This window comes from Stegostoma tigrinum, chromosome 37, assembly GCF_030684315.1.
Source record: "Stegostoma tigrinum isolate sSteTig4 chromosome 37, sSteTig4.hap1, whole genome shotgun sequence".
Taxonomy (NCBI): Eukaryota; Metazoa; Chordata; class Chondrichthyes; order Orectolobiformes; family Stegostomatidae; genus Stegostoma; species Stegostoma tigrinum.
Window position 1 is genome coordinate 11,698,493 of NC_081390.1, and position 27,140 is coordinate 11,725,632.

The 27,140-nt window shown below is 45.6% G+C and overlaps 1 protein-coding gene across 2 annotated transcripts in view; it reads left to right on the forward strand.

Annotated features, from left to right (window-relative positions):
- Window positions 1–25,585, forward strand: part of mtg1 (mitochondrial ribosome-associated GTPase 1) — a 40,850-nt gene extending 15,265 nt beyond the window's left edge. Inside the window, exons 6-11 of one of the 2 annotated variants that reach the window (XM_048563334.2) lie at window positions 3,700–3,790; window positions 8,281–8,342; window positions 19,072–19,168; window positions 21,471–21,552; window positions 23,443–23,555; window positions 23,942–25,585. In XM_048563334.2, coding sequence (XP_048419291.1) covers window positions 3,700–3,790; window positions 8,281–8,342; window positions 19,072–19,168; window positions 21,471–21,552; window positions 23,443–23,555; window positions 23,942–24,036 — 540 coding nt within the window. In that variant the 3' untranslated portion in view covers window positions 24,037–25,585. Of the gene's footprint in view, window positions 1–3,699; window positions 3,791–8,280; window positions 8,343–19,071; window positions 19,169–21,470; window positions 21,553–23,442; window positions 23,556–23,910 lie in introns of both variants that reach the window. The other variant, XM_048563333.2, reaches the window with a different exon arrangement.
- Window positions 25,586–27,140: the final 1,555 nt, after the last annotated feature.

The following is a 27,140-nucleotide window of genomic DNA, read 5'->3' on the forward strand; positions in this document are numbered from 1 at the left end:
TCCTCCCAAGTCTTAGTGCACGCCCCAGCTCCACCGAACCAAACACCCAGCACCTTCAGGTAGTCTGTCCTGACGGTGAAGGGGATGAAGGAGCGGTCGTCCCAGTTCCCGAAGAACATGGCCACGCTCTCACCCCTATTGACTTTGGTACCCGAGGCCAGTTCAAACTGGCCGCAGATGTCCAATAGCCTACTCACCAACTAACGATCGGTGCAGAAGACGGCAACGTCATCCATGTACAGGGAGGACTTGACCTGAAGGCCTCGGCTGCCTGGGATAGTCACGCCCTTCAGGCTCATGTCCTTCCTGATGGATGCGGTGAAGGGCTCCATACAGCACACGAACAAGGCAGGAGAGCGCGGGCAGCCCTGCCTGACTCCAGATCTGATGGGAAAACTGTCCGATTCCCACCTGTTGATCGAGACTGCGCTAACGACGTTGGTGTAGAGCAGCCGGACCCAATTGCGGATGCCCTCCCCGAACCCCAATTTGGAGAGGACATCCCCCATGTAAGCATGAGAGACCCTGTCGAAGGCCTTCTCCTGGTCCAGGCTGACGCGGCAGGCGTCCACCCTCCTGTCCTGCACATAGGCGATTGTATCCCTGATGAGCGCGAGGCTCTTAGTGGTCTTCCTGCCTGGCACAGCACAGGTTTGGTTAGGGAGAATCACCGACTCCAGGACAGACCTGACCCGGTTGGCCAGGATTTTGTAGTCCATGTTCAATAATGAAATGGGATGCCAATTCTTAATTTCTTCCCTGTCCCCCTTCCTCTTGTAAATGAGGGTGACGATGCCCTTCCTCCTGGATTTGCACATTTCCCCTGCCCGAAGCGCACTATCGTACACCTCCAGCAGGTCCTGGCCGACCAGGTCCCACAGAGCGGAATACAGCTCAACCGGTAAGCCGTCGCTCCCGGGAGTCTTATTCCTCTCAAAGGACTTGAGGGCTCTGGTCAGCTCGTCCAGGGATATCGGCCGGTCCAGCCACTCCTTCGTGCCGTCGTCTAAGACCTCCGTGATAGGTGACAGGAACGACTCTGAGGCTGTGCTGTCCGTGGGCTTCACGTCGTACGATCTGGCATAGGAGGATCTGCTGATCCTCAAAATGTCGGGCCGAAATGACGTCACCGAGCCATCGTCCTCCTTCAGCCGGCTAAACGCAGAGCTCTCACGAGCACATCTCGTCCTGCTCCACGGAGCGGACCCTGGATCGGAAAATTATCCTGGAGGCCTCCGCACCAAAGAGCGAGGCTTGCTGGCCCCTCACCTCATGGAGGCCTTCCGTGACATCGACCCCCATCGACTGAAGAAGGAGCAGGTTCTGCATCCTTTTCTGGAGTCGCGTCAGCTTTCCCTGTCTCTCTCTCACCTTCTGAACACCCTTGAGGACAAAGAACCTCTTGATGTTCTTCTTCACTGTTTCCCAACAGTCGTCTGGAGTCTCAAAGAGGGGTTTCACGGTTTTCCAACCGGCGTACTCCCTCTTAAGCTCCTCGATGTTCTCTGGGGTCAACAGAGTCGTGTTGAGCTTCCACATCCCCTTGCCGGCCTGCTGGTCGTCCTTTAAGTGACAGTCGGCCAGCAGGAGGCAGTGATTAGAGAAGAACACCGGCTCGATGCCGGTGGACCTGACCGAGAGAGCCTGTGACACAAACAGGAAGTCTATCCTTGAGCGGATAGACCCGTCTGGCCATGACCAGGTTTATCTCCGCTGCGCTCCGTCTGCAGGGACGCTGAAGATGTTGAGCAGCTTGGCATCCTTCACCGTGCCCATTAGGAATCTGGACGTGACGTCCAGTTGACTCCCCCCACCCGCTGTCCCCACGCCGGATCTTCCATCTGCATCGATGATGCAGTTGAAATCTCCACCTAGGATGACCGGCCTGGACGTAGCCAGCAGGGGTGGAAGCCGCTGCAGGATGGCCAACCACTCACTCCGTACCGCTGGGGCGCACATGTTGATCAGCCTCAGGGGAGCGTTCCTGTAGGTGTCATCAACCACTAGGAGGTGCCCCCCACCACTTCCTGAAATTGAGAGATGGGGAAGTTGCGCCCCCGCAGCAGAATAGCCAGGCCCGAGGAGCGACAGTCGTTACCCCCCGACCAAATCGAAGGCCCACAGGTCCGGGCGCCCGACCATTTCCCGTACCTGCTGAGGTGCGGTATCACGCACTCCTGCAGAAACAGGAGGTCCGCCTTGATGGTGGTCAGGTAGGCCAATGTGGACACACATCTTGCGGTGGACTTGACGCTGCGCACGTTAATGCTTGCAACTCATACCCCCATTGTGGGCAGTGACCGCAGTACCCTCCCCAAGTCCAAGGTCCAGCCCCTCCATTTGTCCCTTCATGCCCATTGCCCGGGCGAACTGCTGGACGCTCTCCGGGCTCAGGAAACCGACTGTGCTGCCTTCCAGGTGGCATCCCCCCGTCGGGAGTACGGAGGCAGGAGAGTCCAGCTCTGAGTCAGGCTGGGGACACACCGTTTGCTGCTTCCCGTCTGAAGGTTCCAGGGGGCCCTCCAGGGCCCCAGCGGCGCATGGCTGGGTGTCGCAGGGAGCCTCAGGACACCTCCCATCACCTGGGATCGGGGTGCTGCTTTCCTTCTCCCTGGAAATCTTCAGCTTCTGCTTTGGGTGGGCCTCCTCCAAATCCTCCTCGTTAGAGGAGCTCTTATAGTCCCCCTGTAGCTGCCTCTTCCCGCCTGATGGTTGCGGTGCTGGGGCCCGCCGCTGCACCTTCCTCCTCGCCTGCCAGACCGTCGTCCACTCCACTGGGTCACCTGTCGCCTCCTCCATCAATTCCGGTTTTCGGGGGGGGAGCGGAGTCTGCAGAGGCGCTTTGCTAGCCTCGGCTCCGTCCTGCTGGGCTGGGCCCTCCTGCACGACATGGCCCTCCTGCACACTAGGGGGGTCCTTTCAGGGCCCTGGTGCCTTTCTCTCCTCGGGCGGGGCTTGCCCCGCATTGCCCCTGCCGGCGACCTGGGCGCAGGTGGTCCCCTCCCACGGGCATGCCCTATAGAGGTGGCCCACTTCCCCGCAAAGATTGCAGCTTTTTTCTTTTGGGCAATCCTTTGTAAGGCGTTCCTCCTCCCTGCAGATGGTGGCTTTGCAGTCGGCCGCACATGACCTGACCTACCAGTCAGGTCAGTGACAATGAAATTTTCAGGGAGGATGAGAATGAAGTCAAATGTGACATTAAGAGGGTTGGTACACTGAGAGAGAACAAATTTAGATTTATTTAGTATTGCCGCTTGTACCTGGATACAACGAAAAGTGTATAATGTCGCCACATTCCAGTACCAGCTTGGATTAGAGAATAAATTACTGAATAAAATGTATGAATGGTAAAGTGTTGAATATATTAACATTAAATTATTATTACTGAAACTGAAACAGCTTCAAAAGTTCATCTTTTTCTGTCTGTAGACTTCACCCCTCTACTCCTACAGTCGCCACAGTCTGATATCATTCCCGGGGTCCTGGCAGTATGCTTCTTTTCTGCCGTCACTTTCTCTCATGTTTGTTCAAATGCTTTGAAATTCCAGCATTCACCACTGTGTTGGATTTCTGTACTGGCTGTAGTGAATTTAAGTTACACTGGTACGATATTTACAAGAACGATTGTTTAGAATAATGGCACTCTAGGTCATTTAGGACACTATGTGATGCAAAATTATTTGTCTTGTTTCCCTGCAGAACTTGGAATATTGCTTGATGGTAATTGGTGTACCAAATGTTGGCAAGTCGTCTCTCATTAATGCCATGCGAAGGATGTATTTAAAAAAAGGTGTGATATTTCTCCAGACTTCGTACATAGGCTCTGAAATGAAAGATAAAGTGGTTAGCCTTCAACATGAGACCATCCATGCTGCATTTCTGAGATGAACTGTGGAAATTTAGCCTGAGTATCTGCGTAAATTAACGTTGACTGCAGTGCTAGCTGCTCAGCTGAAGGCCTGTTCTTAACTTTTTTTGAACTGTCGGTTAATTTTAAGAACTGAAAATGAAGAAAACAAAAGGATAAGTGATCCTGGGCAAAGTGAGGGCATTAAGATGCTATCTCCGGAATGGTATGGGTTAAAGACTGAGGATCGCACTACATAAAGTAGACCCACACTCTGCTGGTGGGAGCTGCATTTGTAAAAATCTTGATTTACAGCATTGGAGTGACAACATTGTGAATCTATCTTTGACTAAACTCCCTTTACCGTGCTTCTGTCTTTCACTCATGCTAAGTTTCCACAGTTCATCTCAGAAATGCAGCATGGATGGTCTCATGTTGAAGGTTAAACATTTCATCTTTCACTTCAGAATAATATTGGACAGTTCTTTCCGTAATGGGATGTGGGTGTTGCTGGGTCAGCCAGCAGTTATTGCCCATCTCTAGTTGCCCTTGAGATGAGGGCGGTGAACTGCTGTCCTGAACCACTAAAATCCATTTGTTGTAGGGAGACCCCCCCATGCCATTTGAAGGGAGTTCGAGGATTTTGACCCAGAAATACTGAAGGTTTTATCTCTGTCTTGTTCCTTGGTGCTTCCTTACGTGAAACATTATCCTCAACAGTTAAAGTGGGCAGCATCATTTACACATGTCACGCTAAAAATCCCTGTTAAAAATAAGTGTGTGTGTCCCAGGGTGACTATACTACCCTCCTGGTAAGCCATCAGCTTAAGGCTTCCATTAGAAGTGACTTTCCAGTGCACCTTTCCCTGATCACTGAGTAAGACTGTCCCCAGACTATTCAATACTGCTGTCTAACCAGCTGTCTGACATTATTCAAGAGTCTGAACTGTCTGAACAAAGATTTTTTTTTAAATCCTCTCCAGGAAAGCACCAGGCCACACACCATGTAGCTTGCTCGCCTCCCTAATCCTAACCACAAACTCATACCACCCATTTCCACCTCTGTAGCTTTGCCTAATTCAGTCCCTGCCTTTTTCACAATTAAATCTAACATTTTCAGGACTCTCCTGATGGCCTCCACTCATTATGGAGAATTAGAGTTGAGCTCGTTCAGAACTCTGGTGGAGATAAGACCATAAGACGTAGGAGTGGAAGTAAGGCCATTAGGCCCATCAAGTCCACTCCGCCATTTAAATCATGGCTGATGGGCATTTCAACTCCACTTTCCTGCACTCTCCCTGTAGCCCTTGAATCCTTCTGAGATCTAAAGGCATCCAATGTCCCGGCCTCCACTGCACTCTGTGGCAATGAATTCAACAAGCCCACCACTCTCTGGCTGAAGAAATGACGTCTCATTTCAGTTTTAAATTTACCCCCTCCCCGCCTAACGGAAACAACTTCCTAGCTTCCACCCTTCTAAACCATACATTATCTAGTAAGTTTCAATTAGATCTCCCCTCAACCTTCTAAACTCTAATGAGTACAATCCCAGGATCCTTAGCCGTTCATCATATGTTAAACCTACCGTTCCAGGGATCATCCATGTGAATCTCCACTGGACACGCTCTAGGGCTAGGATGTCCTTCCTGAGGTGTGGGGCCCAAAATTGGACACAGTATTCTAAATGGGGCATAACTAGAGCTTTTATAAAGCCTCAGAAGCACATCGCTGCTTTTATATTCCAACCCTCTTGAGATAAACGACAACATTACATTCGCTTTCTTAATCACGGACTCTGCCTGCAAATTAACCTTTAGAGAATCCTGGACCAACACTCCCAGATCCCTTTGTACTTCTGCTTTGCAAATTTTCTCACCATTTAGAAAATAGTCCATGCCTGTATTCTTTTTTCCAAAGTGCGAAACCTCACATTTATTCACATTGAATTTCACCAGCCATTTCCTTCACCACTCTCCTAAACTGTCTAAATCTTTCTGCAGCTTCCTCACCTCTTCAGTACTACCTGCCTGTCCATCTATCTTTGTATCATCAGCAAACTTTGCCAGAATGCCCCCAGTCCCTTCATCCAGATCATTAATGTATAAGGTGAACAGCTGCAGCCCCAACACTGAACCCTGCGGGACACCACTCGTCACTGGTTGCCATTCCGAAAAAGAGCCTTCTATCCCAACTCTCTGCCTTCTGTCAGGCAGCCAATCCTCAATCCAAGCCAGTAGCTCACCTCGAACACCATGGGCCCTCACCTTGCTCAGCAGCCTCCCGTGAGGCACCGTATCAAAGGCCTTTTGGAAGTCTAGATAGATAACATCTACTGGGTTTCCCTGGTCAAGCATACTTGTTACCTCTTCAAAGAATTCTAACAGGTTTGTCAGGCACGACCTCCCCTTACTAAATCCATGCTGACTTGTTCTAATCTGACCCTGCACTTCCAGGAATTTAGAAATCTCATCCTTAACAATGGATTCTAGAATTTTACCAACTACCGAGGTTAGGCTAATCAGCCTATAATTTTCCATCTTTTGCCTTGATCCTTTCTTAAACAAGAGGGTTACAACAGCAATTTTCCAATCATCTGGGACTTTCCCTGATTCCAGTGACTTTTGAAAGATCACGACCAAAGCCTCCGCTATTTCCTCAGCCACCTCCCTCAGAACTCTAGGCTGTAGCCCATTGGGGCCAGGAGATTTATCAATTTTTAGACCTTTAGCTTTTCTAGCACTTTCTCTTTTATAATGCCTACCATACTCAACTCTGCCCCCGGCTCTCCCTAATTGTTGGCAAGTACTTATTAAGTTCTTCAGCTATTTCCTTATCTCCCATCAGTAGCCTTCCAGCATCAATTTGGAGCGGCCCAATATCTACTTTTGCCTCTCGTTTTGTTTCTTATGTATTGAAAGAAGCTTTTACTGTGATTTCTAATATTACTAGCTAACCTACCTCCATATTTGATCTTCTCCTTCCTTATTTCTCTCTTTGTTATCCTCTGTTTGTTTTGGTAGCCTTCCCAATCTTCTGATTTCCCAGTGCTCTTGGCCACTTTATAGGCTGTCTCTTTTTCTTTGATATATTTCCTGACTTCCTTTACCAGCCAAGGCGGTCTAATCCCACCCCAGATGGTCTTTCTTTTTTCTGGGATGAACCTCTGTACTGTGTCCTCAATTACACCCAGAAACTCCTGCCATTGTTGCTCTACTGTCTTCACCACTAGGCTCTGCTTCCAGTCGATTTTCGTCAATTCCTCTCTCATGCCCCTTTAATACCTTTTATGTAAGTGTCCGATTTACATCCGATTTTGCCTTCTCTCTGATATTTTGACTTGTACCACGTCCTGTTCACTCTCCGCCACTCTGTTCGCTGATGGCAGTGGTACTGTGGTGATATCACTGGGCTAGTAATCCAGAGCCCCCCAAGTTGATGTTCTGAAGACATGGATTCGTTCCTCACTGTTGCAGATACAAAGGAACACCACCACGTGCAAGCTCCCCTCCAAGCTACTCACCATCCTGACTTGGAAATATATCACCGTTCTGTCAGTATCACTGGGGTGAAATCCTGGAATATTATTCCTGATGGCATTGTGGGTATATCTACAGCATATGGACTGCAGCAGTTCAAGAGACACCTGACCACCATTTTCTCAAGGCCAATGAGGGATGAGCAATAAAAGTTGGCCCCATATACATCCCAAAGTGATTGAAAAAGAGGGTGATATTTCAATTCAGTAAATATCAGGAATAACCCAATAACTTGTTGCCAAAAACAATCTGGTTCAGTAAAGTCCTTTAGGGAAGGAAATCTGCTGTCCTTATCTGGTCTTCATGTGACTCCAGACCCACAGCAATGCAGTAGACTCTTAACTGCTGTTTGGGTAATTAGGAATGGACAATAAATGCTGGCCCATCCAGTAATAGTGAATTCCCATGAACAAGTTAAGAAGAACATTAGCTCCAGCAACATCTCAATGATAAAATTCCCACCTTGATCTCTGATCCTTCCATGGTGTCACCGTCTGTATCTCTGTGACCTCCTCGAACCTAGTTTGCTTGAAGATCTGCACGTTGCTCTGATTCCAACCCCTTCCACATTCCCAGTTTTGATCTCTCCACCATCGATAGCCATGCTTTTAGCTGCCAAGGCCCTGAACTCTGATAATTCCTCCCTAAACCTTGTCAACTCTCTTTTTCAAGATACTACTTCAGTTTTCCTTTATGTATTGAAGCCCTTGGTGTCTGTGCCTTGTGAAGCACCTTAAGACATCTTAGCATGTAAAAGATACCATATTTATATGATTCATTGTTGAAGAGATGGCTGAAGCCTCAAAGCTGTCTGTGGCTATTTTTAATAATATTTTAGCATTGCTTCAACTTTCACATTACTCATCAGTGGCTAACTATTTATCATATTTTTTTAAGGCAAAGCCTCCAGGGTTGGTGGAGAGCCAGGGATTACCAGAGCCGTGCTCACAAAGATACAGGTAAATGTCTTTGCAACGTTGACAATCTTTTCACTTGAGGACAATGCTTTGGAGAGTTCCCTTTGTTGAACCCTCCTTTCCGTGAACATATAAGACCATGTCGGTATGCCTGACTCATAAACAAAGTCAAGAGTGCATTATAGTCAAGGCGACAAATGAAGATATAAACATACTGTGCAACATCCATTAGCTGATATGTTTATACGACACATTGAGTAGGTAATTAAAACTAAATATAGCAAACTTTGTTTTAACCAGCACCTAACAAACCGCCACTTTCAATAAACCAGTAAAAATTATACACCTGAAATAGCTGACATTTACTGTATTATCACAATCTCCCAAGTAATCAGTTGACGGTATGAATGAGAAGGCTCTCTGCTAGTAAGTTTTATTTAAGGCAAAGTTGCATAATAAGTGATTTATGCTGTAAACAAAGAATGACAGTGATGTGTATACACCCTACAGTACATTCCTATGATATAGCGTGCGTTTTTACATTGATTATTGGGACCTCTTGATCACCCAGCACAACCTTAGTCCCGTAGGTGCTGGTTAGTGAAATGTTTGCTGTAGTTAAATAGGAATGGGAGTAGACCATTCAGTCCATTAAGCCACCCCCATGATTCAACACAATCAGGGCTGCTCAAATACTTCAATGCCTTTTCTGCACCCCATCCCCAAAACCCTGTAACGTCATGGTAATGAGAAATCTATCAAAGTCTACCTTAATCACACTGAAAGACTGAACCTCCACAGTCCTCTGTGATCAAGAATTCCAAATATTCACAACCTTCCGAGTAAAAAGATTTTCCCCATCTCAGACCTAAGTGGCATCCCCCTCATTTTTAAATTCTGCCCCCTTGTTCTAGACTGCCCAACCAGGGAAAACGTCATACCTGCATCTTTGATTTATTATTGTCACATGTACCGAGATACAGTGAAAAGCATTGTTTTGAGTGCTATCCTGGCAAATCATACCTTACCCGTGTACATTAGAGTAACAGAACAGAATGCAGACTATAGTGTTACAGCTACACAGAGAATGATCAATTGTAATATATGAGAGTCCATTCATAAGTCTGGTGACAGTGGGGAAGAAACTGTTCTTGAATGAGTTGGTACGTGTTTTCAAACTTTTGTATCTTCTGCCTGATGGAAGAAAGTATAACCTGGTAGAAGGGGTCTTTGGCTAGAAGGCTGCTTTCCTGAGGCAGTGCGAAGTGTAGACGGAGCCGATGGAAGGAAGACTTTTTTTGTGATGGACTGGGCAGAGTTCACAACTGTCTGTAATTTCTTGTGGTCTTGGGCAGAGCAGTTATCATATCGAGCCGTGTTGCATTTGGTTATTTCTATAAAAATTGGCAACGGTGCTTGTGAACATCCTGAATTTCCTCAGCCTTCTGAGAACGTGGAGGCGTTGGTATGCTTCCTAGATGGTAGTATCAACGTGGATGGCCCAGGATATATCATTGGTAATATTTACTCCAAGGAACTTGAAGATCTTGATCATCTGCGCCTTAGCACCATTGATGCAGACAGGGGCACGTCCTCCACTCTGCTTCCTGAAGTCGATGAACAGCTCCTTCGTTTTGCTGACGTTGAGAGAGAGTGTTGTCATCACACCACGCCACAAGGCTATCTATCTCCTTTCTGTACTCTGTCTCATTGCTGTTTGAAATCTGACCCACTATGGTGGTGTCATCACCATGCGTGTAAATGGAGTTGGAGCTGAAATGGGTCACACAATTGAGAGTATATAAGGAGTATAGTAAGGGGCTGAGTACGCAGCCTTGCAGGGTACCAGTGTTGAGGATTATGGCAGAGGAGGTGTCTGTGCCTATCCTTACTGATTGCAGCCTGCAGGTCAGGAAGTTGAGGATCCAGTTGCAGAGGTAGGAGTAGGGTCCTAGGTCTCGGAGTTTGGAGATGAGCTTTATTGGAAGTGTAACATTGAAGGCAGAGCTCAAATCAATAAATAGGAGTCTGACATGGGTGTCCTTGTTAGCCAGATTTTCCAGGGATGAGTGTGAGCCAGAGGGCGTGGTATCTGCAGTGGACCAATTGAAATGGTAGGTGAATTCTTGTAGATCAGGGCAGTCTGGGAGGCTGGAGTTGATGTGTGCCATTGCTAACCTCTCAAAGCACTTCATAATGACTGATGACAGAGCTCCAGGCAACAGTCACAAAGGCACACGGTCTGATTTTTCTTTGGCACTGGGATGATATTGGTCTTCTTGAAGCATTGGAGTAAGAAGAGGTTAAAACTGTCTTCAAACACTCCTGCCAGTTGGGTCTGTGCAGGATGTGAGTGCACAGCTGGGGAGTCCATCAGGGCCAGTTGCTTTCTGTGGGTTCACTCTCGAAGGCCGATCTGGTGTCTGCAGTGGTGACTGTGGGTACAGGTGCATCTGAGACTCTTGGGCCAGGTGACACCATTTCACTGACCTTTTATTCAAAACAAGCACAGGATGCATTGAGCTCATCGGAGAGTGATACGTTGTTGTCAGTGATTCTACTCCACCATTACATCATGTAAGCCTTGCCGCAGTCGATTTGCATTTGTGTGGTTAGTTTGTGACTCCACTTTAGTCTGGTAGTGTTTCTTGGTGTCTCTGATGGTTTTGCGAAGATCATACCTGGATTTCCTGTGTAGGTCAGGGTTATCTGACTTGAACACCTCCGACCTAGACTTCAGGAGGGAGTTCATCTCCCGGGTCATCCCAGTCTGGAAACGCTCAGATTAATTTTTACAGCACACAGTCCTTTATGCCCTTATTGATTAAATCTGTTACGGTGGTGGCATAATCACTTAGGCTGGCCGCTGAATTTTTGAATATGGACTAGTCCACCAACGCCAAGCAATCAAGTAGGAGCTCATCTGTTAGCTCAGTCCAGCACTATACACCTTTCTGTACCAGATCCTCATGCATCAGTGTGTGCTTGTGAGCTAGGAGAAGGTGCTTAGCCTTATGGTCTGATTTACCAAAATACCGGCATGGAATGGAGCAGTGAATGATTTTGATAGTTGTGATGGATCTACTTTGTCTATCCCTCCATGTTACAGATTAATTATTACAGATTAATACTATCTGTAATAGTTCTCAACAGTACCATCTTCCTGAACTACAAAACTTACCTCATGGGCTATGATTCCTTCACTTGTGATTAAGTGCTCTCTTTCACTTTCTTGGTAGAGAATAGGCAATATTGCCACCACAAATTTACAAATAAGAAAAATGTTTCCATTACTTATTATCAGATTGCCTTGGAGAATTGAAGTTCCACCATACTTATTCTTTGGAAAATGAGTAAATACATATATAGAGTCTGTTTATAAATGGACACCTTTCTACATTGATTTAAAATCTGTTTGCGACCTCTAGAGGTTATAAATATGCTTTGCATGATCTGCAAAGATTTCTTCACCCACAGAATCTGACAGTTTTAGAGGTTTATACCTTTCCCTTCCCTCCAGTCCTCCGGAAATTCCACTTTCTCATCTCTTAAAGTGGCATTAGCAGAGCTCCCATAGCTGTACAAGATTCCCCTCAAACAGGAAACAACCGCCATCTTTACAATTCTGTTTTAAAAAAATTAAGAACAGAATTATGAGCTTTAGTTCTGAAGAAGTGTCACTGGACCCGAAATGTTAACTCTGATTTCTCTCCACAAATGCTGCCAGACCTGCTGAGCTTTTCCAACAATTTCTGTTTTTGTTCCTGATTTACAGCATCCGCAGTTCTTTTGGTTTTTATCAGCTTTAGCGATGTGCAGAGTAGGTGTGATGTATCCAAGTGGAGTGAATTGTGTAGAGATGATAGAGTCTGGAAGGGGAGAGAAACTATCATTCAAAAAAAATGAACAAACTGCAGATGCTGCATTAAAGTTTCACGTTCAGTGCTGCTTTCTCAGAACAGGGGGAGCTATCTCATATTCCGCTTGGGAACCCTGCAGCCCAATGGTATCAATGTGGAATTCACAAGCTTCAAAATCTCCCCCGCCCCCACTGCATCCCAAAACCAGCCCAGCTCATCCCCTCCCCCCACTGCATCACAAAACCAGCCCAGCCTGTCTCTACCTCCCTAACCTGTTCTTACTCTCACCGATCCCCTCCTCCCACCTCAAGCCGCACCTCCATTTCCCACCTACCAACCTCATCTCACCTCCTTGACCTGCCCATCTTCCCTGGACTGACCTATCCCTTCCCTACCTCCTCACCTATATTCTCCTCTCTACCTATCTTCTTTTCTCTCCATCTTCGGTCCGCCTCCCCCTCTCTCCCTATTTATTTCAGAACCCTTTCCCCATCCCCCTCTCTGATGAAGGGTCTGGGCCCGAAACGTCAGCTTTTGTGCTCCTGAGATGCTGCTTGGCCTGCTATGTTTATCCAGCTCCACACTTTGTTATATCAGAGGAAGCTATCATTCTCAGTTGAAGTTGAGTTGACGCTTGTGTCTCAGGCTGGTTCCCTTTAGCCATCTGGCTCGGCTAACACCAACAAGAGATCAAGGCATTGTTTCAGCGACAACTCTGAGCCCTCGGAGACTTCTTTTATGAAGGAATCCTAACTGAGACAAAAACTTCTTTGAGAATTCAACCTGAATTGTCTGCATGCTGGTGTACTGTCTGCCACCAGGTAGGGTTAATCAAAATCATGAGGGGTCTGGACAGAGCAGATGGAGAATCCCTGTTCCCAGTGGTGAAAAATCAAGATCAAGTAGGCACAGATACAACTTCATTGGCAAAAGAAGCAACAGTGACATGAGGGAAAGGCTTATCACACAGTGTATGTTTAGGATCTGCAATGCATCACCTGAGATTGTGATGAAGACAGGTTTAATCAGGGCATTCAGGAGTGAATTGGTTGTTTTCTGAATGTGCAGGGCTACCATGAGAAGGTGAGAGCCTGGTGGCAGTAAGGGAACTGTTTGTTCAGAGAGCCAGAGCAAACACATTGGGACTGAATGGCCTGCTAAAATTCTGTGAAATAACCGAGGTATTCACTTTGTGTAGTTTTCAACAAAAAAACATTTTTGGTCACAAAATAAACTTATTCCTGAAATAAAAACCGAAAGAATTGCCTTATTGATACATATGTGACAGAGAAGGAGCAAGTGGGAGATTGGAATGGAGTCTGGACAGGAAACAGGGTGCGAAGGTGTATAATCCAGGTAGTTGTGGGAGTCAGTGGGTTTATAGTGGATATTGGTGGCCAGTTTATCCCCAGAAATGGAAACAGAAATGTCAAGGAAGGGAAGGAGGAAATCAGAGATAGTCCAGGTGAAAGTGAGGGTGGGGAGGAAAGTGGAGGCAAAAATCGATGAACTTTTCCAGTTCCAGACGAGAGAGGGAAGCAGCACCGATGATATCATCGATGTATTGGAGAAAGAGTTTTGGTGGAGGCCGGAATAGAACTGGAACAAGGAATGCTCCACATACTCCACGAAGAGAAAGGCATAAACAGGGGCCAACAAGTACCCATGGCCACCACCCTGACCAAAGAAAATGAGAGGAGTTAAAAACGAAGTTGTTGAGGATGAGGACGAGCTCGGCCAAGCGAAGGAGGGTAGTTGTGGGTGGGGACAGTTCAGGCCTTTGCTTCAGGAAGAAGCAGAGAGTCCTGAGACCCTCCTGGTGGGGAACGGATGTGTAAAAGGATTGCAGGTCTATGGTAAAAAGGAGGCAGCTGGAGCCTACAAAGTGGAAATTCCAAAACTGATGTAAATCATCAGAGGAATCACAGATGTACATGGGCAAGGACTGGATCAGGGGATAAAAGACTGAGTCAAGCTAGGAAGAGATGAGTTCTGTGGGGCAGGAGCAGGCTGAAACAATGGGTCTGCCAGTACAGTCCTGTTTTTGGATTTTCGAAAGGAGGTAGAAGTGAGCTTTGTGGGGCTGGGGGACTATTAGCTTGGAAGCAGTGGGTGAGAGGTCGCTGGATGAAATGAGATCCGTAACCATAGTGGATACAATGGCCTGATGTGCCATGGTGGGGTCATGGCCCAGGGGAAGGTAGGAGGAGGTATCTGAGAGCTGGCACTCAGCCTCTGCAATGTAGAGGTCAGTACGCCAGACTATAGCAGCACCACCCTTATCGGCAGGGTTCGATCTAAGTGCATGGAGTGCAGTCAGTTCGGAGGGAGATAGGTTGGATTGGGTGACAGGGGGTTGGTAGAGAAATTGAGGCAACCGATTTCATATCAGCAGTTCTCAATGAACAGATCGAGTCCAGATAAAAGGCCGGAGGGAGATTGTTGGAGCTGGGCAAAGGGGTCTGTGGGATTGGGAGAGGACTCATGTCCAAAGAAATGGGCATAGAAGCGAAGACTGCGGAAAAAGAGTTCAATGTCATGTCGTGCCCAAAATTTGTTAAGATGGGGATGCAAAGGAATGAAGCTGAGGCCTTTGCTGAGTACAGAACGTTCAGCATCGGCGAGTGGAAGGTTAGGAGGGATGGCGAATACCCGACAGGAGGTTGGGGGATGGGTTGGGGGAGGTGATAGAGGCAGAGGGAAGGGGTGGGGTGGAAGGTTCCAGTGTCTCTGAGTTGGTGCATCTTGTGGGCCTTGATGCCTGAAAGGAAAGCTTCTTATCAGCACAGCGAATAAGCTGGAGGATGAAGTGGAACTGCAGAGTGGTGCAGCCCTGATCCAGTGTGTTGAGATGCTGTTGGAGAGAAAGGTTGAGAGTGAATCACTGAGTGTGGATCTCAGGATGTGATGCCCATTTATTTCCACCCCTCCTCAGTATCCAAGGGCCCAAACATACCATCCAGCACTTTACCTGCACCTCACACAATCTAGTCTACTGCATTTGCTGCTCACAATGTGGTCTCCTCAATGTTTGGCGAATCAGAAGCTTGGACTGGGTGCCTGCTTCACAGAACATTTACATTCTGCTCACAGAAAAGACCCTGAGCTACCTGTTAGAGATAATGGGAACTGCAGATGCTGGAGAATTCCAAGACAACAAAATGTGAGGCTGGATGAACACAGCAGGCCAAGCAGCATCCCAGGAGCACAAAAGCTGACGTTTCGGGCCTAGACCCTTCATCATAGAGGGGGATGGGGAGAGGGAGCTGGAATAAATAGGGAGAGAGGGGGAGGCGGACCGAAGATGGAGAGTAAAGAAGATGGGTGGAGAGAGTATAGGTGGGGAGGTAGGGAGGGGATAGGTCAGTCCAGGGAAGACGGACAGGTCAAGGAGGTGGGATGAGGTTAGTAAGTAGATGGGGGTGCGGCTTGGTGTGGGAGGAAGGGATGGGTGAGAGGAAGAGCCGGTTAGGGAGGCAGAGACAGGTTGGACTGGTTTTGGGATGCAGTGGGTGAGGGGGAAGAGCTGGGCTGGTTGTGTGGTGCAGTGGGGGGAGGGGACGAACTAGGCTGGTTTAGGGATGCAGTAGGGGAAGGGGAGATTTTGAAACTGGTGAAGTCCACATTGATACCATATGGCTGCAGGGTTCCCAGGCGGAATATGAGTTGCTGTTCCTGCAACCTTCGGGTGGCATCATTGTGGCAGTGCAGGAGGCCCATGATGGACATGTCATCTAGAGAATGGGAGGGGGAGTGGAAATGGTTTGCGACTGGGAGGTGCAGTTGTTTGTTGCGAACTGAGCGGAGGTGTTCTGCAAAGCGGTCTCCAAGCCTCCGCTTGGTTTCCCCAATGTAGAGGAAGCCACACCGGGTACAGTGGATGCAGTATACCACATTGGCAGATGTGCAGGTGAACCTCTGCTTAATGTGGAATGTCATCTTGGGGCCTGCGATAGGGGTGAGGGAGGAGGTGTGGGGACAAGTGTAGCATTTCCTGCGGTTGCAGGGGAAGGTACCGGGTGTGGTGGGGTTGGAGGGCAGTGTGGAGCGAACAAGGGAGTCACGGAGAGAATGGTCTCTCCGGAAAGCAGACAAGGGAGGGGATGGAAAAATGTCTTGGGTGGTGGGGTCGGATTGTAAATGGCGGAAGTGTCGGAGGATGATGCGTTGTATCCGGAGATTGGTAGGGTGGTGCACACTTCCGCCATGCTACACTTGTCCCCACACCTCCTCCCTCACCCCTATCGCAGGCCCCAAGATGACATTCCACATTAAGCAGAGGTTCACCTGCACATCTGCCAATGTGGTATACTGCATCCACTGTACCCGGCGTGGCTTCCTCTACATTGGGGAAACCAAGCGGAGGCTTGGAGACCGCTTTGCAGAACACCTCCGCTCAGTTCGCAACAAACAACTGCACCTCCCAGTCGCAAACCATTTCCACTCCCCCTCCCATTCTCTAGATGACATGTCCATCATGGGCCTCCTGCACTGCCACAATGATGCCACCCGAAGGTTGCAGGAACAGCAACTCATATTCCGCCTGGGAACCCTGCAGCCATATGGTATCAATGTGGACTTCACCAGTTTCAAAATCTCCCCTTCCCCTACTGCATCCCTAAACCAGCCTAGTTCGTCCCCTCCCCCCACTGCACCACACAACCAGCCCAGCTCTTCCCCCCCCACCCACTGCACCACACAACCAGCCCAGCTCTTCCCCCCCCCCCCCCACCCACTGCATCCCAAAACCAGTCCAACCTGTCTCTGCCTCCCTAACCGGTTCTTCCTCTCACCCATCCCTTCCTCCCACACCAAGCCGCACCCCCAGCTACCTACTAACCTCATCCCACCTCCTTGACCTGTCCGTCTTCCCTGGACTGACCTATCCCCTCCCTACCTCCGCACCTGTACTCTCTCCACCTATCTTCTTTACTCTCCATCTTCGGTCCGCCTCCCCCTCTCTCCCTATTTATTCCAGCTCCCTCTCCCCATCCCCCTCTCTGATGAAGGGTCTAGGCCCGAAACGTCAGCTTTTGTGCTCCTGAGATGCTGCTTGGCCTGCTGTGTTCATCCAGCCTCTCATTTTGTTGTCTGAGCTACCTGTTGCCTGCTATTTTAATGCGTCACCCTGTACCCTGGCCAACCTGTCTGTCTCCGGCTTGCTGCAGTGTTCCAGTGAAGCTCAGCACAAGCTGGAAGAATAACACCTCATTTTCCACTTGGGGACCCTGCAGTTCTCCAGATTCAATATTGCATTCAATAATTTAACAGCCTGAACTCCTCCATATCCTAGCCCCCTACTCCCTGCCTTGTTATCACATTGCCCGCCGTTACGCTCTTCCTATTGTTAGCAACTGACAGTCCCCATTAGCAACTGTTCACTCTCCCAGCCTGATCATTATCAATTCCTTTGTGTGTAACTGTTCTTCTCTTTCTTTGGGCTCTATCCCTACCTATCATTTACTCCTTACCCCTCTCCTCATCCTATCTTCTGCATATAAACCGGCATTTTCTTAGCTACCATCAGTTCTGAGGGTCACCGGACCCAAAATGTTAACTTTGATTTTTCTTCACAGATGCTGCCAGACCTGCTGAGCTTTTCCAGTAGTGTCTGTTTTGTTTTTATTCCTGAAAAACCTCTCTGTGTATAGCTTTAACTATTATAACAGTCTTAGGTGTATGATTTAGAAACAGATAAAGGAATGCTGTGTCTGTTAGCTTTATTTGGTTAGCATCACTCTTTTTGTTCCAGCCAGTTGTGGCCAAATGGAAGCTCTTAAACAGCTGTAATGTTTACTTAACATTTAGGCTGGATTGTGAGAAAAATTGAATGGAATAACAATTTATTGCCACACAAATTGTAGACAATCTTTTGCAAAAATGCAGTGAAAAGATTTATGCCCCCATATTTTGGTGCCTGCATTAATGACATAAGTCATAGATAAGATGGAAAAAGTAAAAATGAAGGCAAAGTTCATGTCAGAACAACTTCAGTTCAAGAAAAGCTGACTAAAACAACGAATGCTGGAATGCCCCAGAAACAGTTGCTAAAGACCTCCTTGCCTGGACAAGACTGCCAAACTGCGATCACTCCTCCGGGACAAGGTGACTGCCACACCAGGCCAAGAGTGCCATATCAGGACAGGACCACGATGCCAGGCTACTGAAATGCCATCACCACTGGGACGTGACTGCCAAACCTGGAGATTGCCACTCCAGAACGAGGATGACACACCGGGTCCTCGCTGGTCCGAGACCACTGGGCCTGGGCTGGAAACCTTCTTGTTGCTGGGCCAGGGCCGGGACCAGACGTCTTCTGCTGACACCAATAAAAGAGATAAGATGATAAATGGAAACTTTTTTTTAAAAAGAAGTAAAAAGGCCCACGGTGAAGACGAGCTCTGGACTCCTGTGCTACAGGGCCCACTCACTCCAACAAGCTAACTTGAAACTGCCTGACTCATATCCAACCCACCCAGCCTGTAGTACTCATTGCAGTTCATTAACAAATGCTTTAAAAAAAATTATCATTGATACTTTTGTGTAGATAATAATAGACACAATTTCTCATGGTGTCCTACCATGAAGAACTGAAGTCTCTTTAATTTGCCATATCACTATGGAGCTGTGCCGTATGATACAGGCTTGTGCTGGTAAATAGATTAGTCATTGTAATGGGCACACATGCAGAACAGCTGAAGATTTCACTTTACTGCGCCTGATTTTTAGTTGGTGTGTGCTGTTAATGATTCCTCTTGAATTGCTTTCCCACCTTTTCAACCCAGAAGTAAAATGTGCATTGCCATCCAGTTGCAAATCCAACTGGATAGAATATACTTTTCTTCTCATCCTTTCTTGTCCTTCAGAATGGAAGATAGTTTTTTTTTAATTAATGGTGTATGTTTCCACAGGTCTGTGAAAGGCCCCTCATATATCTATTAGATACTCCTGGTGTCTTTTCTCCACGTGTAGAAAGCTTGGAAGTTGGCATGAAGCTGGCACTCTGTGGTATGTTTTGACTTACTGTTTTTATTAGCAGGAGCCTATTCACTCTGAACATATTATGGTGGTAAACACTGGGAATTATGAACAAATATGATGTTAACATTTTAAAAATGCATGCAGGGCAGAATTTCCACTCAGCATTGGGCTTATATTGAGCCGAGTGAAATTCTGTTTGCAAATGGTATGTTGGCCCTTACAGCGAGAGGTTTTGAGTACAGGAGCAGAGATGTGTTGTTGCAGTTACGCGGGGCTTTAGTGAGACCACACCTGGAATATTGTATGAAGTTTTGGTCTCCTTTTCTGAGGAAGGATGCTCTTGCTCTCCAGGGAGTGCAGCGAAGGTTTACCAGGCTGATTCCAGGGATGGTGGGACTGACATGTGAGGAGAGGTCGAGTCATTTGGGATTGTTTTTGCTGGAGTTCAGACAAATGAGGGAGGGTCTCAGAGAGACTTATAAAATTCTAACAGGACTATACACATGGCAGATGCAGGGAGGATGTTCCCAATGGTGGGTGTGTCCAGAACCAAGGGTCACAGTATGAGGATTCTGGATTGACCATTCAGGACAGAGATGAGGAGATACTTCGTCACCCAAAGAGTGGTGAGCCTGTGGAATTTATTACCATAGGAAGTAGTTGATGCCAAAACATTGAAAGTGTTCAAGAGGCAGCTAGATATAGCACTTGGGGAGAATGTGATCAAAGGTGTTGGGGAGAAAGCAGGATTCGGCTATTGAGTTGGATGATCAGCCATGAATGTGAAGAATGGCGGAGCAGTTTGATGGGCCGAATGGCCTCCATTCATTTCTATTTAAAGAACCAATACCTATTGTTCTGTCTCTAAAACATAACTTTATTAGATCCCCAGTGCTTTAGCCATAGTGTGATATCACATAACTCTTGTACTATAAATTCCTTCTGTGGCATTTTCACAGCTGGAGTCATATCTGGCATAAAGGAAGATGGCTGTGTTTTTGGAGGTCAGTCATTTCACTCCAGGACATCACTGCAACTTTTTCGAGTTAGATACTTTCTAATCAACCTGTTTAGAGATGTTATTACACAGCTCTGGAGCAGGTGGAACTTGAGTGAGTATCTTGGCTCAGAAGTAGGGAGACTACAATTGCACCACTGGTCTCCCTAGCTGGTGCCTGAGGCTCAAGTATCATCAGCAGTTCATTTAACTTCCCTCCATCATAAGGTCAGCAGTGGGAATGTTCGCTGACAATTGCACAATGTTCAGCACCATCGTGACTCTCACGTATCTAAGCAGTCCATGCCTAAATGCAACGACACCTGGATGATGTTCAGGTTTGCATGACAAATGGCAACTAACATTTTCACCATCCAGGCAGCATGCAATGACCATCTCAAATAATAGAAACATTACCCATTATAAAACAGAGAATGCTGGAAAAACTCAGCAGGTCTGGCAGCATCTGAGGAGAGAGAAACAGAGTTAACATTTCTGTCCAGTGACCCTTCTTTGAAACTTTTGGACTGTTCAAGTTTTTGGACCTGAAACATTAGCTTTGCTTTTCTCATCACTGATGCTGCCAGACCTGCTGATTTTTTTCTGCATTCTTTATTTTTAATTTCAAATTTCTAGCATCTAGTATTTTGCTTTTACAAGAATCTAACCATATTCTCTTGACATTCAGTGACACTACTGTTGGCATTCATAAACATTCACTCCCTCCACTGCTGACGCACAGTAGCATCTACAACATGTGCTGCGGTAACTCACCAAGGCTGCATAGACATCTTCCAAACCCATGACCAATGCCATCCAGAAGGACAAGGGCAGCAGATACATGGGAACACCATTCCCTGCAAGTTCCCCTTCGTGACACTCGCCATCCTGACTTGGATAATGTATTGCTGTTCCTTTGGTATCCATGGGTCAAAATCCCATGGAACTCCCTCCCTGGTGACATTGGGGGTGTAACAACACCAAATAAACAGCAACAGATCAAGGCAGCTCACCACCCACCTTCAGGTGAGCTGTTAAACCACAGGTGCTGTCTGTGGATGTGAAAGGTCCCATAGAAATATTTAAAGACCCACATAAAGGTTCCTCTAGTGGCTCATCAGTAGCACTAAGTAAAAATACCTGGTTATTCATCTCATTGCTGTTTGTGGAATCCTGCTGCTTGCCAACTGGCTGTTGGGAAGAGTGACTATTAGTACTTAATTGGCAGTAATCTACTTTGGGATAATGCAAATCCGAAAAGTGCTGTCTCGATGCAAGATTTTTTTTTCTTTCTTTCTTATTTAGTGACTTTGTCATTTGCTTTTCCCACAGGAACAATATTGGACCACTTAGTAGGAGAAGAAGTAATTGCAGACTACCTACTTTTCACACTGAATAAACAACAGAAGTTTGAGTAAGAGTTATTTTACAGCCACGTTTTGAAGTAAATTAATTTCTAAAGGTTCATGCACAGGTCTGAATGTTGCATTTCCACACTGCAGTCTGAATGGAAAGTTGTTTTTTTATAATGATAAGTCTGTATGTCCCTCTCTGGCTGCAATCTGTATATGCTTGATAGATGGGCAGATAGAAAGGGGATAGAAAACTCAGTTCATTGTTGCATTCCAATTTATGTCATCTGAAAATGTGTACAAGAGCCCCATCTCTGTTACGCTCTGCTGTAAAACACTGTTACTCAGTAGATAATCAGGTGGCCCTGCATCAACAAAGCTCAGTGTGTGGGGAAATGCAAACGTGATAAATGGATGTCCATTTTTGTTAGTCTGGATGATGATAAGCAGACTGTCATTCCTGTGATCCACTTTTGCTGCTTTGTATAGAACAGGTTTAATGTTTGTGAGTGGGGTGTAACGTTTTACTCAGTGGAGGAAAACCATCTTGGTTCCTCCTTCTAGTCACTATTTACCTGCCCGCAGCTTGAGAGTATGACAGCATTTGGTAAAGATGAGATCAGGCAGTTCCACATCCCAATCCAAAGGTATTCCTCTCTCTGGCTCCCACAGGTTCTCCCTTTAATCCTTCCCCTAAAAAGAATTCCCATCATGGCTGCTGGTGCAATTTAAATTCAGTTAATTATTCAAAACAAATCTGAAATGTAAGGTAATCTGAATAATCATGACAATCAATCTTAATCATTAGTTGTCATAAAAATCCACCAGTGACCTGATGGTTCCTTTAATAACCTGTGGAGGTTGAAGAGCTATGATAGTGGGTGAGGTGAAATGGAATTCAATGGCAGGGGGCGAAAGACCTGAGGGAGCAGAACAGGGGGATAGAGGATTTATCTGTTTAATCCACGTAGTTTCCAGTACAAAGCACTTGCCTTTCAGCTGGGTGTTTGGGTGTTTCAGGGCAGGATTCAGGCCCCGAGATTTGGCCAGTTTACTACACCCATTTCCAAAGAAAACACAGAGATTTAAAGAGGCCATACAGCATTTAGCGCTTAGTCCGAGCTATGGAGCAGCTGTTGCTGCCTTTGAGCTCAAAAACCCAAGATTTTGGTTGGCAATCTCAAAGGGGTGGGGGAGGGGGGGCAGTTAGCGATTTTATTCGTTAGTTTGAAACACCTGTGATCTCAGGGCAATTAGAGACAGGTATCTGAAAAAATAAATTAAAAAATATGTCCACAGCAAGCTCCCACAAATAACTGTTAGACCAATAACAAAGTGATTTATTTTTATTAAAGCTGATTGTGCAATGATAGTGTTCAGAGCTTCACCGCTATTTGAAAAGTGTCATCGGATCTTTTTGCACCAATTAAATCATACAATCCCTACAGTGTGGAAGTAAGCCGTTTGGCCCATCGGGTCCACACTGACCCTTCGAAGAGCAGCCCAGCCAGACGCTGTAACCTTGCATTTCCCATGGGTAATTCACCCAGCCTGCGTATTCCTGGACACTACTGGCAATTTCCCATGGCCAATCCACCTAACCTGCACATCTTTGGACTGTGGGAGGGAACCGGAGCACCCGGAGGAAACTCACAGGAGGAATGTGCAAATTCCCCACAGACAGTCACCTAAGAGTCAAACGACTGCGTTGCCCAGTTTGTCGCCCTCACCCCAATCACCCACATGACAGGGATTCTTCAGCATTTCCTCAGTTCTGAGGTGTCAAGCCTAGATTATGTGCACAAATACCGGGACCAGTGCCCCTACTGTTTTAAAGTGCAACACTGAGCCAAGGCTGCCACGAAAAACAAAGCATTCGCTTGTTGTTCCTGAAATAATTGCATTAGATTTTGTTTCAGATTGTTCAAGACGCTGCTGTGTCTGTCTTTCAGTTATGTTGACCGATACCAGCTGGGAGAGCCCTGTGATGATGTGCAGACTGTGCTCAAAAAAATAGCCGTAAATTTAGGCAAGACACAGAAAGTAAAAGCCATCACTGGTGTTGGTAGGTAGTGCATTATCAAACCTGTACTCCTTGCTGAAATTAAATCTAACTTGTTTACAAAAGTAAAAGGCTAGTGGAGATAAAACATGTTATCTAAAGATCATGATTAACCGCCCATAAATCATTTCAGACATTACAGCGATGCTTATCTATTGTGATATAATTGCATATTTGTATCAAATAATTAAAAAACATACATGCTTTTTCAAGTTGAGTAACAATTCACACTTTGAAATGAAGTATCAGAATGTTTTACTGTCTCCTTTTTAATACTTGACGTGATTAATTTCTGATGGCATTTGATTGAAGTTGTACATGTCTGGATAAAAATAACTGTCCATGCTGCAATTTCTAGGTGACATTAACATTCTCATGCCAAACTACAGTGCAGCTGCATATGATTTCATCAGAACATTCCGGAAAGGTGAACTGGGAAAGGTCATGCTGGACTGATGTGAACGCATCCAGTTTTAAAAGATGAAGAGCAGAAGAATCTTACAAACATTTGGGATGTCCAATGTTCCATTGTGGGAAAGGAAGGTCTACATCACGATGTATAAGAACACTATTTAAAACACCTTTCATGTCTTGTGAAATACTAATTTAACAAATGAAAGCTGCCTCGATGAACACACGGAGCATGGTTGCTTTACATTGAAACTTCAGGTGTTCCATTCTCAGTAAGAGTTGAGAATACAGCTAACACCCAAGTAAACCAGGGGACTCTTGTACAAATGTCAAATGTTTGGAAACAGTCTGAATAAAATACTGATTACAAAGTAAAGAACTAAACAATGAATCCATCACAGCCTGACACTGCTGCCTTTTCAGATCAGGTTAAAAAAGTGAGAGTAGTTGCGGCTAAAAATATGCTGTGTAGTTTTCTACAAGTTGGCCAGGATATCGACGTAGTCTTCTCTTAACTGGGTTACATGAAGAAGTTTCACAGTCACCCCTTTGTGTCAAAATTAAGAAACTTAATTGCGTTTTTGAATATTAGTTAACACAGCAGGGACTGACAGTATCACATTTAGATTTGATTTGAATAAATTAATGAACTTTACTGGTATGCTGAAGTTCATTATAATGGTAATATTTACATTGTCCATATTAATGCAGTACTTTAGACTCAGTAACTCCTTTCCATTTCATTTTCTCTTGTCTTTCTTGTTTATCATTGTTAAGCAAGTATATATTTTTTTAAAAGTTATTTAATTCGTTGTTTTGCAACTTTTTTTTATTGAATAGCTCCTCATGAGCATACGTGCCCCTTCACTAGCTCCTCACTTTCAGTTAATTATCTTTATTGTCCAAGATGAATTGTAGTCTTCTGTGTTAAAAGTGAAATGATTAAAGGTTTGCATTTGCATAAAACATGGTCAGTTATTTTGGTATGTCCTCTATATGACAGACCTAAATTTGCTCTGCATTGACCCAGATTCATTCTGCATCCACTGGAAATTTGATACCTTTTTGTCCCTTCATTGCTGAAATTTCAGTGACATTAGACTTTCCTGGTTCACTGTTGTGCCCAGCAACTGCTCAATCCATTCTTGTAAGTCACATTATACAGTTGAATATGGAATGTGTCACAACGCATTCAAATTCTTTCATCCATTCTGGGTGTCAACTGTATAGTTATTTAAATCAATATAAGACAGCACTAACATCACATTAAGAAACTTAATGCATCTAATTTCTAAATTATCTTTAGTTTTAATGCAGGTCCAAATGACATGTAATACCTCTATGGCAGCTAGAAGACATCCTTTGTGTAGGTAACAGTGGGTATACTCTAGTGACCAAAGGGATCCAGGACAGTATGCCCACTGTCCCCTCATGCTGTAGGTAGTGAGTACTACAGTGATTGTTTTTTCAAGACATTCAGCTCAAATACTGAACAAATTTTCAACAAGTAATGATGTGCTTTATTGAGAAGGTTGGACATCCTGGCTAGATCACTATTTGTGTGTTTCTATTACATTGATGCTGTGTATAAAATGTAATTAAAGAGTAAAATAAAAATTAGTTCAAGCAGTTTTGAAGCTATCACATTATTTAGCAAAAATAGTTCATTTCCCCTGACCCATATACTTCCATTATGTACTTTTAACATGTCGTAGAGTCACAGAGCTGTACAGCATGGAAGCAGACCCTTCGGTCCAACTCCTCCATGCCAACAGCATATCTTAATCTAGTCCTATTTTGCAACATTTGACCCATACCCTTCTAAACCCTTCCTAATCATGTACCCATATGGATGCCTTTTAAATGTTGTACCAGCCTCCTCCTCCACCTCTGGCAGCTCATTCCATACATGCACCACCTTCTGCATGAAAATATTACCCCTTAGATTTCTTTTAAATCTTTTCCCTCTCACTTTAAACCTCTACCCTCTAGATTTGGACTGCCCCACCCATGGAGAAAGACCTTGGCTATTCAAACTGACCATGCCCCTCATCACTTTATAAACCTCTATAAGGTCACCCATCACTTTCTGACACGCCAAGGAAAATAGTGCCAGCCTATTCGGTCTCTCCCTATAGCTCAAACCCTCCAACTGCAATCCTTGTAAATCTTTTCTGAAGGCTTTCAACTTATAGTAGGGAGCCCAGAATTTTATGCAGCATGTCAAAAGTGGCCTAACCAACCTCTCCTGTACAGCCGCAATATGATCTCCCAACTCCTGTACATAATGTACTGACCAATAAAGGCGTGTACTAAATGCCTTCTTCACTATCCTGTCTACCTGTGACTCCACTTTCAATGAACTACAAACGTGCACCCCAAGGTCTCTGTTCAGCAACACTCCCTAGGACCTTACCATTAAATGTATAAATCCTATGCTGATTTTCCTTACCAGTACTATACTAGGCCATTGTTATGCCATGCCAGTCTGCTTTCACATATAGCCATCATCAGAAGGACTCATAACAAACATTGTCAGATCTTGAGTGTAGTAATCTGAAAGAGAATCATTTGACAACCTTGTTTATTTTTGTCTTTCTTCAGTACTAATGAGATCCCAGTACACAGCTGTTCCTTTATTGCACTTCAGACTTCACATCTCAAAATGTGGAGGAAGTTAATTAGATGGCTAGAGAATACTCACTTAACCTATTCTCTTAAAAGTACCCATCACTGGCTTCCACAAATCGCTAAGTGTTGATTTTATTTCACTGTATCACCTAATATTTTCAATCTTACTGTTGTCTTGCCCTTTGAGACCTTCGTAATTAACCAAGATTTTTCAATTTTAGAAATCACCTCCTGATCACTGCCTAACTAGTCAGATGCATTGGCATGGAGGAGATGATGGTCTGTAAGTTTATGCAGCTCGTAAAAGGATGCCTTATAGCAGGCATCATGAGCCCATGAGATTTGGGATCACAAGCTCATCAGGAATGGCTGCTGTGAAGCCCCAACTGAATGCTAACAGTTCTAAGACCCCGTTAAATGTTTACATGTTTTCTGTTGGTAGGTGTCAGCAAACACAGATCTTTCTGGCCTGATTGCTGGTACAAACAAAACCTGTAATGGGTGGGGGGGGGGGGGGTTATGCGGTAGTTTAAACAATTTCCATCA